This window comes from Synchiropus splendidus, chromosome 9 (assembly GCF_027744825.2).
Source record: "Synchiropus splendidus isolate RoL2022-P1 chromosome 9, RoL_Sspl_1.0, whole genome shotgun sequence".
In the NCBI taxonomy this organism is placed as follows: domain Eukaryota; kingdom Metazoa; phylum Chordata; class Actinopteri; order Syngnathiformes; family Callionymidae; genus Synchiropus; species Synchiropus splendidus.
In genome coordinates, this window is record NC_071342.1 from 25474286 (window position 1) to 25488493 (window position 14208).

The window sequence follows — 14208 nt, forward strand, 5'->3', positions numbered from 1 at the left end:
CTAAATTAAATAAATCGTGATTCGCATTCTGCCAATTCATTTTATTTACCGCTGCATTTAAGTGCTTTCATTATAATCATGTCATCATTAAAGTTATTGCAAAGGTAACATTAAACACATTTCGGAGCCGGAAATACATCTTGTTTAGAAGCGCTGTGCCGGAAGCACCTTGCTGCAGCACTGGAGCTTGACGTCATCAGTCGGTGCGTCTCTTGAATGAATGACATCATGCGGGCTCGCGCAGGTCTCCATCGGCGACATGTCACCTCTGGACAGTGACGGCGCGTGAGAGACGAGTCTTCCCGGGGAAATTGGAGGCGGATGAGTAGTTGGTAAGCGTGAGCTGTCGAGGTGCTTCAGCCGCGGTGGTGATTCAGCGTGTATTAGCTGGCTAACTGGTTACCCGGCTCTCTGGTTAGCTGCCTCTCTGGTTAGCCGCCTCTCTGGTTACCCGGCTCTCTGGTTAGCTGCCTCTCTGGTTAGCTGCCTCTCTGGTTAGCTGCCTCTCTGGTTACCTGCCTCTCTGGTTAGCTGCCTCTCTGGTTAGCTGCCTCTCTGGTTAGCTGCCTCTCTGGTTAGCTGCCTCTCTGGTTACCCGGCTCTCTGGTTAGCTGCCTCTCTGGTTACCTGCCTCTCTGGTTAGCTGCCTCTCTGGTTAGCTGCCTCTCTGGTTACCTGCCTCTCTGGTTAGCTGCCTCTCTGGTTAGCTGCCTCTCTGGTTAGCTGCCTCTCTGGTGAGCTGCCTCTCTGGTTACCCGCCTCTCTGGTTACCCGCCTCTCTGGTTACCCGGCTAAGCGGTAAGCCTCAGGTGGAGCTCACATCACAGTTGGCTGGTGAACAATGCTGAAGACTGAGCTGTTCCACTGAGATGGAAGCCTGTCCTCATCGATGACCATGTGGGTTTGTGTCATGCTGTCTGAGCACTTGGTATCACATTGTCGTCGTTTTAGTGTTGCTTCACTGAAGTCAGCGATGTAGTTCAGACGCATTTGTACCTTGTGTGTATGCATAAATCATATGAAATGAATGTTAATGTTCCATGACATGTTAATTGTAACCGTTAAGTACGCACCTGATATTTTGCTGTCAATAGCTGTCGTATAATGTTTCCCGGTCCTTCCTCGGCAGGCGTCGTAGGCGAAACTCTTTCACAACAAGTCCCTGTGGCTTTCGGATCCGTGCCTTGATTTAAAAATACCTTCTCAATATACAAATGGTTATGCTTTTGGAATAGTGACAAAGTTCCCCCTCATTGATTCATGAAGAATTAGTTCAATGCTCTTCTGTAATATGTTTGTGTGCATCACATCATGTTGATTCAGACATGTTACGTGTTGAGAGTGTCACAAAGAAGTTTTTTCTGCTTGTATCTTGTCAGCAAGGGCTTGAATGAACAGACATTTCTTTTAGTCTAATGCGTTCGTCTTCAATGTCCTCGCTTTCTTTCGTGAATAGACTTGGACCTAAGTGACAAGACGCATGTGTCCGGAGGGATGGGGGCGGGGCATATCTCACCGGCAGCCACCATTTGGAAGCTGGCATTGTCAACTCTGACAAGGAAAAGATGAAATTCTTCTTGAAATGTTTTGAATTGCTGTCAGTTTGGTAGCCCTGCAGTAGGGAGCCTCTGAGGCGAAGTGACGCAGGAGCTGCTGAATGTCAGATACTGCCCTTCCCTGACACAGGGAAGTGTCCCTCAATAGTTCAGTGGAATCGTTGTTTCATATATTGCAACTTGGCCTCGATGAATGAGCTCCAGTGCGTCTTTTTCCCCTTACAGTTGGAAGCGAAGGTGGTGAAGCGTCATGCAGCAGAAGCTGTGCTCTCGGGGTTCTGGAGCCTTTTTCTTGGAGAGGAACAGCCCGTGGTGTGGGGTCATCACGGAGCCCACCGCCTGCTCAGACCTTCCATTTCGTTGCCCTCGCTGTGGAGAACACCAGCGCTTCCACAGCCTGGCCTCTCTGCGCTCTCACCTGGAGTACAAGCACTCGTACCACTCGTCCGATGGCTTCAGCATCACTGGAAAACTCCCAGACCAGCTGACCACAGCCATACCATGGCAAGACATGAGCCTCCCGACTCGCAGGGGGCAGCACGCCGCCTGGCGTCCACCTCACGTGCGCTCACTCAGTGACAGCAGGGACAGCAGCTTCCTCCATTCATACGGCTCTGTGAGGAGACGCACGCAGAGTGTAGGGGTGGGGACGCATGAAGACGAGGAGGAGGTGGGGGTGGTTGGTACAGAGGAGGAGGAAGGTGAAGAGGAAGACCAAGAGGAAGAAGATGGATGCAGAAATGAGGACAACAAATCCTCCAGTAAAAAGTCTGGCATTTGTCAGCACCACCACCTGAACCGGCTCCACTTTCCTGTTCTGGCTCCTCTTGGACCTCCTCCAGACCTGGACCCCAGCGTGGACGTGCTCGGTGAGTTCTGTGCTCACGAGAGCAACAAACAACACATGAATCTAACGAACTAGCCATTGTTCTCTTCCGAGATGGAGAGACATAAGAGAGTCAGAGAGTCAACCGAAGTCATAGGTTCAAAATGAGCCCCTCAGATTCTGAATTTACCACACATTACCACATTCCATGTGCCGTGAGCGAAGGGATAAGCACACGCGTGTGTGAATGTCTACACGCAGATATGGAAACAAAGCAGAAGAGAATGCTGGTGTGTAAAAGTCTGCTGTGGCCTGCCCCCTGCAGAGCAGCGCTCCTACTGCGGCCTGGAGGCGGCGGCGGCCTCGGCTGCGGTCAGGCGGCGCCTGGCCGGTGTCCTGCGTGCGGCGGACAGCACCATGCAGCGGCGGCTGGCTCGGGTCAGCACGGCGCTGGCGCAGACGGACACGGAGCTGCTGTGCCAGCGCGCCCACTCGCAGCACTTGGCGCAGGAGAGACAGCAAGTGGCGGACAGGGAGCGCTCTCTGAGTCATCAGGTGGACGTCGCCGTCATGGTGATCGCAGCCCTGAGGGAGCAGCTCAACGCCTCGGAGAACGAGCTGGAGAGGCGGGAGAGGTCCGGCGCTCTGATTCCTCGGGTCGAGGGGTAGCCAAACTCATGTAGCTCCTGTCTTCCAGGGAGGTTCTGACCATCCAGAAATTCCTGGAAGCTGCAGTGAGACAGGAAACCTGTGGGAAAGTTCGGATTCAGTGTTTCATTGAGAACCTGCTGCAACGCATTGCTCTCGCTGAGAGGCTGGTGGAGTATTACCAAGTCAACGGCAGCCCGCCGCAGTGCGTGCACTACAAGGTACTCTCACACACACACACACACACACACACACACACAGGGTGAGTGAATGCTGACATTTTTTTTTTAAATCTCAGCAGCACCAGCCAGCGAGCAACGGACCCCAGAGGATGATGAAGAGCAGGTGAGCCATGTGGCACCGGTGGTGCACCACTGGTTTCCATGTAAATGATGATGGGAGACCATCTGGAATCTCAGTGGTGGGGTTGGCATCACGGGCGCCACTTTAGAGACTCCGATTCTCATTATGTTCCTCTTAAGTCTCCGATGTTTTACATTTTCCACAAACCTGGACTGGTCTTGCGTTCTGCAAGATATTTCTGCTTTTTTGAACCCTCCTTTCACAGAATGGGTCTGATGAGTTCTTCTCCTGAGCATGATGTTGACTTGCTGTCATGGTCTTGTGACTCAGGTCCGCTGGAGGTCACCTGTCCTCGCCTGGTCTCCATGACGACAGAAGCCACTCATCACCCCAGTCTGGGGCGGCGCCCTTGCTCCCGAGGCCGTGCTGCGAGCGGGAGCAGAGGGATCCACTGGCCCGCTCGTCCCGCCTCTTTTGCAGGCCCGAACATCGAGACGACATCTGGAACCAGCAGCGGCGCCGCTCGGCAGGGTACGAGGCCTAGACCCGTGATGATGTCATCATCCTCTCAAACCATCAAATCGGCACATTAGACTTCTGATCTTCAGATGTTTTTGTGGTTGTGAGCAGAGTTCAGTGGAGCAAAGCCGAAGCGTTGGGCTGTCGTGCGGCATCCGGGAGGGAGATGTAAGAGGGCAGGTCCTCCACCCGCAGGGAATGGTGGAGTGGACAAGCTTCGTCCGAGGTCCTCCCCTCGTTGTCAGTGTCCATGCTCTTGTCAATAAGAATCACGCTCCTCGGTGTAGTTTGAGTTGCTGGCCCAGACGCCCAGCCCACCGAACCTCAATGTTGTGGTCATTCAGACGCCTGTGCGTCCTTAGCTTCAGCTCAGTCTGTGACCAGGATCTAGCTTTGCCTGTCAGGCTGCAGCGAGGCCTGACACCTGGTGCTCTGTCTTCCCGCGGGTCCACGGAGGTCAGGGCAGCCTGTCAGCCTCAGGCAGCGCCTCACCATGTCACAGCGTCTTTCAAAGACTGGATCAGGACCATGGGGAGCGCCACTCATTTCACATGCCGTCAAATGAAGCGCGCCACTCTGTGATGAAGCTGATGTGAGACGCTGCCATGAGGCTGACTGCAGCGGAGCTTCGGCAGAACCTGAGGCGCCAACACGTCAGGTCTGCACCCTGCCAGTCACGACGTCGCGGCTGAACCACGTCACCACAGTTCATCTGCAGTAGAGGTCGCCGCGTGTTCCGCTGACCAGAATGTACAAATACTCGCCGTTGTTGTTGCTGTCTGTGACGGTGTTGGCTGATATTTTCTACGCAACTGTGTGTCGGGTAGTGGAGACGTAACCATCCCTGACAACTCTGCTCCACACTGGTGATTCCTCCGGCCTTCTTCCCACTTCAGGTGGCCCTCTGTTGCGGAGTGTGGGGCGTGTAGATGTTCAGGACATGAGGTGGGCTGTGCGAGAGCTGTAGTTGTCTCCAGCAGCTGGGGTTCCACCACAGAGGTCAGTTTGATGGCTTGTTTGCTGCTGATCAGGTCCCATCCAAACAGAACGCTGGGGAGAAACGACACGAAGGTGGTGGAGATACATGAATGCAGCGTGGAAGCCGAGAGCACATTTGGGAAAATCATTCTGTAAAGTAGACATCCTAACCAAGAACACGTGTCTGTTATGAAAAGGACCGTTCGTCGGAGCGTTTTCCAAACCCTTCCGAATGCTGACGTCTGTTGAGAAGTGGATCTCCAGGTGTGTTGCTCTGGTCCCGGTGTTGGGACAGCCAGCGGTGGAACTCGTGCGTCTTCACTCTTGTTGTTCCAGGTCCAACCCGGCTGCCGTGAGCCTGTGCTCTGGACTCATCGTTCTGTTTGTGCCTTTAGACAGAAGCTCCTTGTCAGTAAACTTGTATCTGAAACTGTGAACTGGAGTTATTTGTCTGTGTGTGTGTGTGTGTCAAAAATAAAGGGTCAGCATATCCACCCTCCCCTGGGCTGTGATGGCACCGCCTCTCTCTGCTCTGCTGTGTAACCCTGGAACCCAGGCTTCCACTAAAGCCAACCCAGCAAGCGCAGGCCGGTCAACCAATGCGGTGTCAGCGCCCAGCGGACCGTCACCTGAGGGCAGCCGTCAGACCCCTGCCCTGGTGAGAAGCCGGCACCCACTGTGGCCCTCGGAGGAGCGGCCTGGCCCCTGCTGCTGGAACAGGAGCCAAGCTGAAGCAACCCGGCCTGTGTGAGTTTTTGACCAACAGAATGAGGTCCTCACTGCGTCGAGCCGCAGTTTGAGGGTGAAAACTACAAAACAGCTGAGTCACTATCACTGGGTTTTACTTTGGTTCAGGGTCAAGGTGCAGTCCAGCCAGGTGCCAGGTGAGACGGTTAGGTTCAGGGGGAGAGGCTGGGGAAAGGGTGATGTTCATGACAGTCCTCACTCAGACAGGAAGACAAACGCGCGTGCGTGGATCCACCTGCCGATGAGGGATTTCGTGGCAGATGAGTGACGGACATGGAAGGCTACATTTATGATTCATGGCCACACGGTGGCGCCGTTTTACCAAATAACACCGCGCTAGTTTTGTCCGTCCTCGTCTGATCCCAGCGAGAGGCTGAGCCTCTCCAGCTCTGACTCTTGGAGCACACATCATGGCGGCTCTCACTACTGTCCTGCAGCGCTTCAGAGCCAGTCCCCCACATGGAGTGAGGTGTTTCAGCCTGGGCCTCTTCGCCAGTCTGCTGCATGATGGAAGACTGGAGGAGCTCTCCTCTGATGTGGAGCTGTGAACTTCCACTCAGCCAGCTTGTGACTGACACCTGCTCTGCTTCCCTGCACCTGCATGTGTGTGTTGGCCGATCTCAACGTTCACTGATCAGCTGGGTCGGAACCTTGGACCGGACCAGGGCTGAGCGCTGTGGGTCGGCTGCTGCGGCACATGGTGAGGGGGAGGCTGTGGGCTCTCGGCAGGACCAAGCTGAGAAAAGAAAAGGAGGTGGAGGGACCACAGTTTGGGTCCCACACTTGGTGCCATGTGGCTCCTCGCAGCAGGAGTGTGAAGCAGCAGCGGCGCAGCCAGCAGGTGGGCGGCCGGAAACACTCGCTCTCATGGTCGTCGACGCATTTGAAGGCCACAGTTGCTCCGATCGTGTCCCACTGAAGGTCAGAGCAACGAGGAGTGTCAGGGCTGTGATGGCTCTCAGGACAGTGCAGTCCAGCCCTCGGAGCCAGTGGCTTCCTCCCCGCTGAGCCTGGTTTGGACTGGACGGCCCTCTGTCCTGAATGTGAACGTCCTGCTGTATGACTCCAGGCGTTTGGCGAGGAGAGTCAAACATTCCCAGAGACCAAGTGAGGCGTCTTAAAAAGGTCAACGGGAAATCAAGAGTGGGCAGATGTACCGCACGTCTCTGTGAAAGCAACAGCGATGACAGTGAATCAAATGTGCGCCACACTGGCAACACGGTTCCAATACCTCCAGGTGAACACGTGCAACACAAGACGCTGCTAAATAATGAGCTAAATCCAGCGCTGACAACACACGAGACACGCCACGTGGGAAACTAGAGCAGTAACGCGGATGTTCCGCGGAGCGCCAGAGTCATCGACCACATGAAAACGGAACAATCCACTCTGGGCTCACGGCTCAGAGCGCCATAGCGTTCCTTCTTCACCTCCACGAAGCGTGAGATGCGCGCGGAAGCCAGCATCGTCATCACCGAGCGACGCTCTACAGGCGGAGCCAAGGCTGGAGTCACGGGCCGTGCGGCGTCACAGTGAGCCCTCTTGCGCCCAGACGATCTCTGCTGCGAGCGGAAGCTACGGCACTTCCGGTGACGGGGCCGTGCCGCGTCTCCAGCCTGCTCGGTCGGAATGATGCCACGCGACGGCGACATGAGCTCTCTCGTGCACAGAGTCGCGCGGCAGGCCCTCGTCACCTTCACGGCTCGCGCCCACGAGGAGGCCAAGGCGTTCACGGAGAAGCACGGCGAGCTGCGCCGCCTGATGACGGAAGTGCGCGCGGCGGACCTGCGGCTGGTGCCGCGGCGCAGAGGCGCGACGCCGGAGCCCGGCGCCCCGCCGGTCACCTACATGCACATCTGCGAGACGGAGCGCTTCAGCATGGGCGTGTTCCTGCTGCGGAGCGGCGCCTCCATCCCCCTGCACGACCACCCGGGCATGCACGGCCTGCTCAAGGTGCTGTACGGGACGGCCCGGATCAGCTGCTTCGACCGGCTGGAGCGGCCGCGGGCCCCGGCCCAGCTGGGGGCCCTGCGGCGGGCGGTGCTGCGCTCCGTGGCCGAGTTCACGGAGGAGAGCGGCGCCTGCGTGCTGTTCCCGGAGCAGGACAACCTGCACCAGATCGACGCCGTGGACGGACCCACGGCCTTCATGGACGTCCTGGCGCCGCCCTACGAGCCGGACCAGGGCCGGGACTGCCACTACTACCGTCTGATGACGGCCCCGGGCCCCGGGCCCCAGGAGGTGACGCTCATGGAGATCCCGCAGCCGCCCGAGTTCTGGTGCGGCTCCGAACCTTACCCCGGGCCCAGAGTTTGCGTGGGGGCGCTGTGACTCACCCTGCCCGACCCTCCCGGACCTGGCGCCTCTTCTCGTCACAGCTCGGCGGCTTCGGACCCCGGTGCCCTGACTGCCGGGTCCGGCGGCGGTGTGTGGTGGCGAGGCGAACTGGACCTTGGTTCCGCTGGAGGGCTCGCTCTTGTTGGGACTCCTCTTGGAATGTGGCTTTGCTCAGAGGGCCCGGCTCAGGGCCCCGACCCTCCCGCGGCGGGGAAGCAGCAATGTGAAGTTTGGTGACTGTGATTGTTGTTGTGCAGCAATAAAACCCAGGCGTCCGTGCAGAAGGAGCCTGGATTTGAATTCCACCCTGTACATTCTGTTTCGTGGCCTGAGCCCCAGCGCTGGGGCCGGAGGTCAAAGGTCAAACGTGGCTTACGGCCAAACATCCTGTGGAATGATTTCAGGCAGCCAAACGAGTGGAGGGAGTGGCTTCTGAGGGGGGCGTGGCCAGAGGTCCGGCGTTGGCAGCAGAAAGGTCTGCTGTTGGTGCACAAGTCTGTGTTTTGACTTCATCATGTTTTCACATCATCTGCGGCTCGCCCTGCTGTCCACATGGATCACATGAGCCCGCCGCCCGGAGAGCGCTCCTCTGGAACAGTATTCTCCGTGTTCACCTCATTTGTCCCGAGACGGAGGCGGGCGACATGGAGCCTGTTGGACCAGCGTGAGGAGATGAAGTTTGAGGTTCTGAGGCCAGCACCCACCTGATCCAGTGTGTGCCACAGGGGGCGCTCTAAGAAAGCGTTTGTCGTTTGTGGGATGAACAAAGTCAGGTCCTGTCAACCAGTGAACCTGTAAATGTTGGCCAACACACACGACTCCAGAATCAACAGCGTGACATGACAGGATGCACGGGACGCTGGAAACAGGGAGTGTTGGTCAGCGAACGCACCTCGTGTGTGTGTGTGCGTGCGTGTGTTTTCTGTGGCTCTTTTGCAGAACAATGCGCCTGTAACGTGACCACTCACCTTCACGACAGAATGATGGACCCGCGACTCCTGAGACGGTCTGCGCCGCGGAGCTAACAGGGCTAACAGAGCTACCAGAGCTAAGAGGGCTAACAGGGCTAACAGAGCTAACAGGGCTAACAAGGCTAACAGGGCTAACAGAGCTACCAGAGCTAAGAGGGCTAACAGGGCTAACAGAGCTAACAGGGCTAACAAGGCTAACAGGGCTAACAGAGCTAACAAGGCTAACAGGGCTAACAGGGCTAACAGAGCTAACAGGGCTAACAAGGCTAACAGGGCTAACAGAGCTACCAGAGCTAAGAGGGCTAACAGGGCTAACAGAGCTAACAGGGCTAACAAGGCTAACAGGGCTAACAGAGCTAACAGGGCTAACGGCTAATGTGACGTCTCACTTCATAGACCAACAAAGTTGGCTAAAAACTAAATGCAGAAGCAACCAAATGTGCTATGAAGCAAGCTGAGGCGAAGAATGTAAGAAATTCCCTCAAACTAGTGATTTACCAGAAAGGAAGAGTCAGAAATACACGTGGCATTGTGTCAAAATCGATTAATTTATTTAAAATAAGTGAATAAATCATGGTATATTTTGCCATATTGCCCGCCCCTTTCTGGAGACATGTTCAAACAAATACACTTTCTGCAATTTGTTTCTGCAAGGAGCAAAACAGCCGAGTGTCCGTTGCTAAAGATTTCCACAAATTCAACGGGATTTTCTACAAAACGTTTGACTAAGGCCCAGGAACCTTTGGTGAGGAGGCGTGAGCCGCGGCTCCGAGAAGCTGGAGATCCACTGCTCTGAGCCAAACTCGCCAGCAGCCCTGGCATCCTGCAGAGACTTGGAGCAGAGCCGCTGACTGGACACACCGCCGGCTCAGACTGATCACATGACCTGCGCGCGGCGGAACACTGCCCACCTTCCAGACTGCGTGAAACGTGTGAAGAGAGCGCCTCCAGCCGAGCGGCAGGAGCCGCGAGCGAGATCCCTGAGAGCAGCTCCCACGCGCTCGGACCCTCTTCCCCTGGCCCACGGCAGCCCTTCCTGACCGGCCTCGGAGGCCAGTTCCAGCCGCTCCGGTCTCCACATCTCCCTGTGTAGCTGGGACAGACTCCCAGCCGAAGGTAACGAATCAAATCTAATCACTATCAAAGGAACGTCATGAAGCTAGAGAGGCAGAAGAGCCCGACGCTAAGAAATGGCAACGGCCTCGCTGAGTCGCATCTCGAACCGGACCCACTGGAGCCAGCAGAACCGTCCCAGGGTTCTGATTCCCGTCACAACAAAAGGCCGGCGCGCCAGGGGGCCGCAGCCCAGACAGCGACACCCACGCGCGCGCGGGCTCAGCACGCGGAGCTGCGCTTCTCCTTCTGACGCTGGTGGATCTTCAGGTGGCGCCTCCGCTCGTCGCTGCGGGCGAACTTCCGGCCGCACTGGTCGCAGGAAAACGGCTTCTCCCCGGTGTGGGTCCGGATGTGGGTGGTGAGGTGGTCGCTCCGGCTGAAGTTCCGCATGCAGATGCGGCACTGGAAGGGTTTGTGACCCGTGTGGATGCGCAGGTGGCGGCTGAGCTCGTCCGACCTGGAGAAGCGGCGGTCGCAGCTCTCTGCGGGACACGGGTACGGCCTCTGATGCACGGGCGTCTTGCTGGGTCGGTTGGGGTACTTTCTGGGTCTCAGGATGGGTCTCAGGGGGAGGTTGTGGTGGCCGGGGAAGGCCGCCGACATCGGACCCTCCGTGGCCGCCGGCGGCGCCGCCAGCGTGAAGTTCCTGATGGTGTTGAGAGGGGTGAGAGGAGGGGCCACCCTGAGGGGCTCCAGCGGGTAAGACAGGCTCTTCCGCTCGGGAAAAGCCGCCTGCAGGTCCCGCTGGCAGCTCTGCGGGTAGAAGCCTCCGTAGTCCGGCACGATGCTGAGGGTTTTGGGGGCGGAGCTGTAGGGCGGGGGCGGGTGGTAGGAGCAGGTGGAGGCGGCCAGGTAGCCCGCCGCCGCCGCCGCCGCCTGCTCCTGGTACGCGGGCTCGCCGCTGCAGGCGTAGGACGGCGCCGGGTGCGAGTGCGCGTACATGTGGCTGGGGTCCGGCTGGCCGTGCGCCATGGACCGCGCTGCCTGGGCGTCCTGTCCCGAGCGGCTGTCTGGACTCGGTGTCGGGCTGCGGATGAACTCGCCGCCCCGCTCTCCTCCCGCCGCCGAGTCCGCGCACAGTTGAGCGCGTAAAGTCGCCAAGCAGCGCGCCACCGCCGGCAGGTGGCTGCTGGCCGCTGACGCACCTGGAAGACAAGGCAAAGCAAGCGTCAAACACAGCGCGGTGCGTCGGTTCACGACGCGTCTCGGCGCCTTCACCTGCGCCAGGTCGCGCGTCCTGGTCGCGGTCCCAGGCCGCCGCCGCCGCCGCCGCCGCCGCCTGACTGAGAGCTGGAGAGCGGCCGAGGGACGTCATCGGCCGCAGCTGACGGAGTCACTCGCTCGGGCCCGGTGAGCGCGTGAGACGGTTTTAAAGGGAGTCTGCGGGTGTCCCGGAACGTCATTCACCAAATATGGACTTGTGGATCCATGGAACCGAATGTCCAGGAATAGACGGCAACCTCCGTCAGGACGACGACAGCGCCATCACTGCTCTCTTCGGGGTCCCGGCGGTGAGGACTGGGATCTGGGAGGTGGGGCCTCCCTGCCCCGACATGGTGGGCTCCCCTCTGGCTGGCTGGTCATGTGACGCGCCATGATGCGAAGCATGTCTGACCCCTGGACCAGTGGCTTCAGAACTCTCGGTGCGCTGCTGCGCCAACATTGTCTCAGGAGTTGGCTTTGGTAATGAGGCCTCAACAAAGAGGCGGGGAGAGAGCAGGAGGAGCGAGGCTCTCTCGGCCTTTTGAACGCCCACGGCTCCAAAAATGTTGGTGTGTATTGTGGCAGAGTGGCGGCCGCCCACCCCGCGGCAGATGGGGGTTTGGTCGGTGCTCACACACCAATATCGTGACGCCTCCCACACGCACACACACGCTCTCTCTCGCTCACGTCTGACTCTCAGTTCTCGCCTCTTCTGCCCGAATCTGTCGTGCAACCGCAAACCTTCCTTCACGCAGCACACTCGCCGCTGCGTCGCCCACGCCGGCTCGGGGGGGTCCGGGTTTGTGTCCGGCGCCGCGGCGCTCCCCACCACACCGATTAATCATCTGTCATCTGTGTGTTTTCTCTCCTAATGTGGACCTTTGTCTTCACGCTCACACCGCAGCGGCCGCCCTCAGCTTCACCGCCCAAAAACGACTCCGAGACGCCGGGAGGTTTTCAGTGGCGTCATCTGCTGCCCTGGCAAATCCTTCTGACCTTTGACCCCTGCTATTCACGGCCCTATCAAATCTGCAGAAGCCCAAGACAACAATGGCCACGGCTGGCGATGGAGGTGGGTCGGTGGACAGGAGGAGCCGAGCCGAGCCGAGCCTCCCGTCAGGTGTGGATCAGAAGCTCTGTGGGTGGAGCAGGAAGCAGGTGCTGCTCAGGTCTGCGCTGCCACTGCAGCAGCAGCAGCAGCAGCAGCTGAGGACAGAAGCCTCGACCTCACCTGGCGCTGGGCTGATCTGGGGCTGGACGGCGCCGAACCTCCTGCAGCTGCATCAGTCAGAGAGGATGCAGCGAGGAGCGTGAGAGCGGCGCGGGAGCCTCGGCAGCTGCGCTGCAGCGGCTGTGATCCGTGGCTGTTTTCCTGTTGGTCACGTTCATCCTCCTGGTGTCTTCCAACTCAACACCAGATGCAGAGTGATCAGAAATATTCACCATCAGTGCTGAACAAGCTTCCCGATCTTCCCCAGTCTTTAGACGGCGCTGTGGCATTATTTGCCCTCTGATGCCCGTCACCTTTGACCTTGCAAACCTCAGGACACGAATGGAGGAGCGGCGTTTTGTCCCCACCTTGTTTCTGTCCGTTTTATCCGTGTTTGTTCAGTCCAGTCAGTTGATCGTCATGAAGGGTGAAACCTTCAGCTCTCACTGTGTTTCATTCTCTGAATCTTTCAAAACGTCACTGCGACGGCACAAACGTTGGACTTCAGCTCAGCCGAGGCTCTTATGTGGGCTCTACACCCCCAGTTGACTGGCCCGAGCAGACAGGCACGCCGACCCGCTCTCCTTCACCGCTCCCTGCCTCTCACCAGCTCAGTTCGCTGAGAGGGCAAGAGTGATTTTCAAACTGCGCGCCACTTTAACAGAAGTCACAGGAGCGAGACCAAACGATAGAAGAGACCCTTCTAAGACCTGCTCCTGAGAGCAAACTCATCTCTGTCTTCAGAGGAGAAACATTTGGCTCAAGCAGCTCTGAGGAGACAAAAAGACTCACTGGTGTTGATGGAGCAGAGAAAGAGTCCAGCGTCCCCCCGAGTCGCCGTACTCCTGGTCCTCCTCGCAGAGATGGTGGGAAAGAACAAGGGTCCGGAGTGGAGCGGCAGCCGAGCGCTGGTCCGTCTGCCCAGAGAGTGCCGTGTGAGAGTCGGGCCTGCGAAGGGTCACCGTCACCCGGGGTCCGAGTGGGAGTGAGAGAAAGAGAGAAACGCTCCGATTGTTCTCGCTCACTTTGCGTCCTCCCTCGCACTCCAAGTCGGATGCTAATGAAGACGCTGTGAAGAGGAGAGTGCAGCCCCTGGTGGTGGTGGTGGGGCCACGAATCCAAGCCTGCGTTTGCTTTCTTGCTCAGTGAGAAGCCGCTGACCTGGCCTCAACTCACCTGCCAGACTCGCCGAGTCATGACGCTGCTCTGATATGCTGCTCAGAATAACGTCGCCAGATGCAAGATCCAAAATGCATCAACTACGAGGAAACAAGAGAGGCAGGCAGGGGTGCGTGCGTGCGTGCGTGCGTGCATGTGTGCCAGGCTCAGTTTGAGGATGAAGCCTTCACCATCACTGGGCTTGGGTCCTGGTTCAGGTGAGCCGTGAGGTGTGTGTGGGATGGTCGGGCTCAGGCGGAGGGGCTGGGGAGAGGCTGATGAGAGGTCCCCACAAAACATGAAGACCGGCCATGAGCGTGTGTGCGCGTGTTGAATGATGAGCTCAGAGGTCCACCTCCCCCGGCCTCCTCAGGGGTCTGAGTGGGTGGACAGTGCTCGGCAGATGGATGGCCGCTCACCGCTGGTCACTGGAGGAACATGGAGCACACGTGACTCACAACAGGAGAACAAAGCCCAGGCGGATGGTGAGAAGAGCGGGTGAAGAAGCGGCCCGCTGCTGGGAGCTCCTCATGCTTCCACCTGTGCAGAGCCACGGAGGCGTGGCCAGCGGTCACGGTTCCACACGTCATTCATCATGAAGAGCAGCTCAAACGACCAAAGTGAGTGACGTCACCG

General features: G+C 58.0%; 3 protein-coding genes across 4 annotated transcripts; 2 read left to right on the forward strand and 1 right to left on the reverse strand.

Moving 5' to 3' along the window:
- Positions 1 to 191: 191 nt before the first annotated feature.
- On the forward strand, positions 192 to 5540 carry znf365 (zinc finger protein 365). 2 transcript variants are annotated; one of them, XM_053875077.1, is made up of 6 exons: positions 192 to 332; positions 1782 to 2425; positions 2708 to 3017; positions 3080 to 3251; positions 3332 to 3375; positions 3664 to 5540. In XM_053875077.1, exons 2-6 carry the CDS (start codon positions 1807 to 1809, stop codon positions 3875 to 3877), a joined length of 1359 nt encoding a protein of 452 aa, XP_053731052.1. In that variant the 5' UTR covers positions 192 to 332; positions 1782 to 1806; the 3' UTR covers positions 3878 to 5540. The 2 variants fall into 2 exon arrangements, with proteins under 2 accessions (XP_053731052.1, XP_053731051.1); XM_053875076.1 differs by having other exon boundaries at positions 3329 to 3375; positions 3664 to 5539.
- Positions 5541 to 7092: 1552 nt separating this feature from the next.
- Positions 7093 to 8210, forward strand: adob (2-aminoethanethiol (cysteamine) dioxygenase b). The gene has a single exon (XM_053875531.1). The coding sequence runs from the start codon at positions 7207 to 7209 to the stop codon at positions 7906 to 7908; it is 702 nt and encodes a 233-aa protein (XP_053731506.1). The 5' UTR covers positions 7093 to 7206; the 3' UTR covers positions 7909 to 8210.
- A 2010-nt stretch (positions 8211 to 10220) lies between these two features.
- On the reverse strand, positions 10221 to 11316 carry egr2a (early growth response 2a). The gene is made up of 2 exons (XM_053874541.1): positions 11220 to 11316; positions 10221 to 11146 (listed from the first exon to the last, which is right to left on the reverse strand). The coding sequence occupies exons 1-2, from the start codon at positions 11314 to 11316 to the stop codon at positions 10221 to 10223; spliced, it is 1023 nt and encodes a 340-aa protein (XP_053730516.1).
- Positions 11317 to 14208: the final 2892 nt, after the last annotated feature.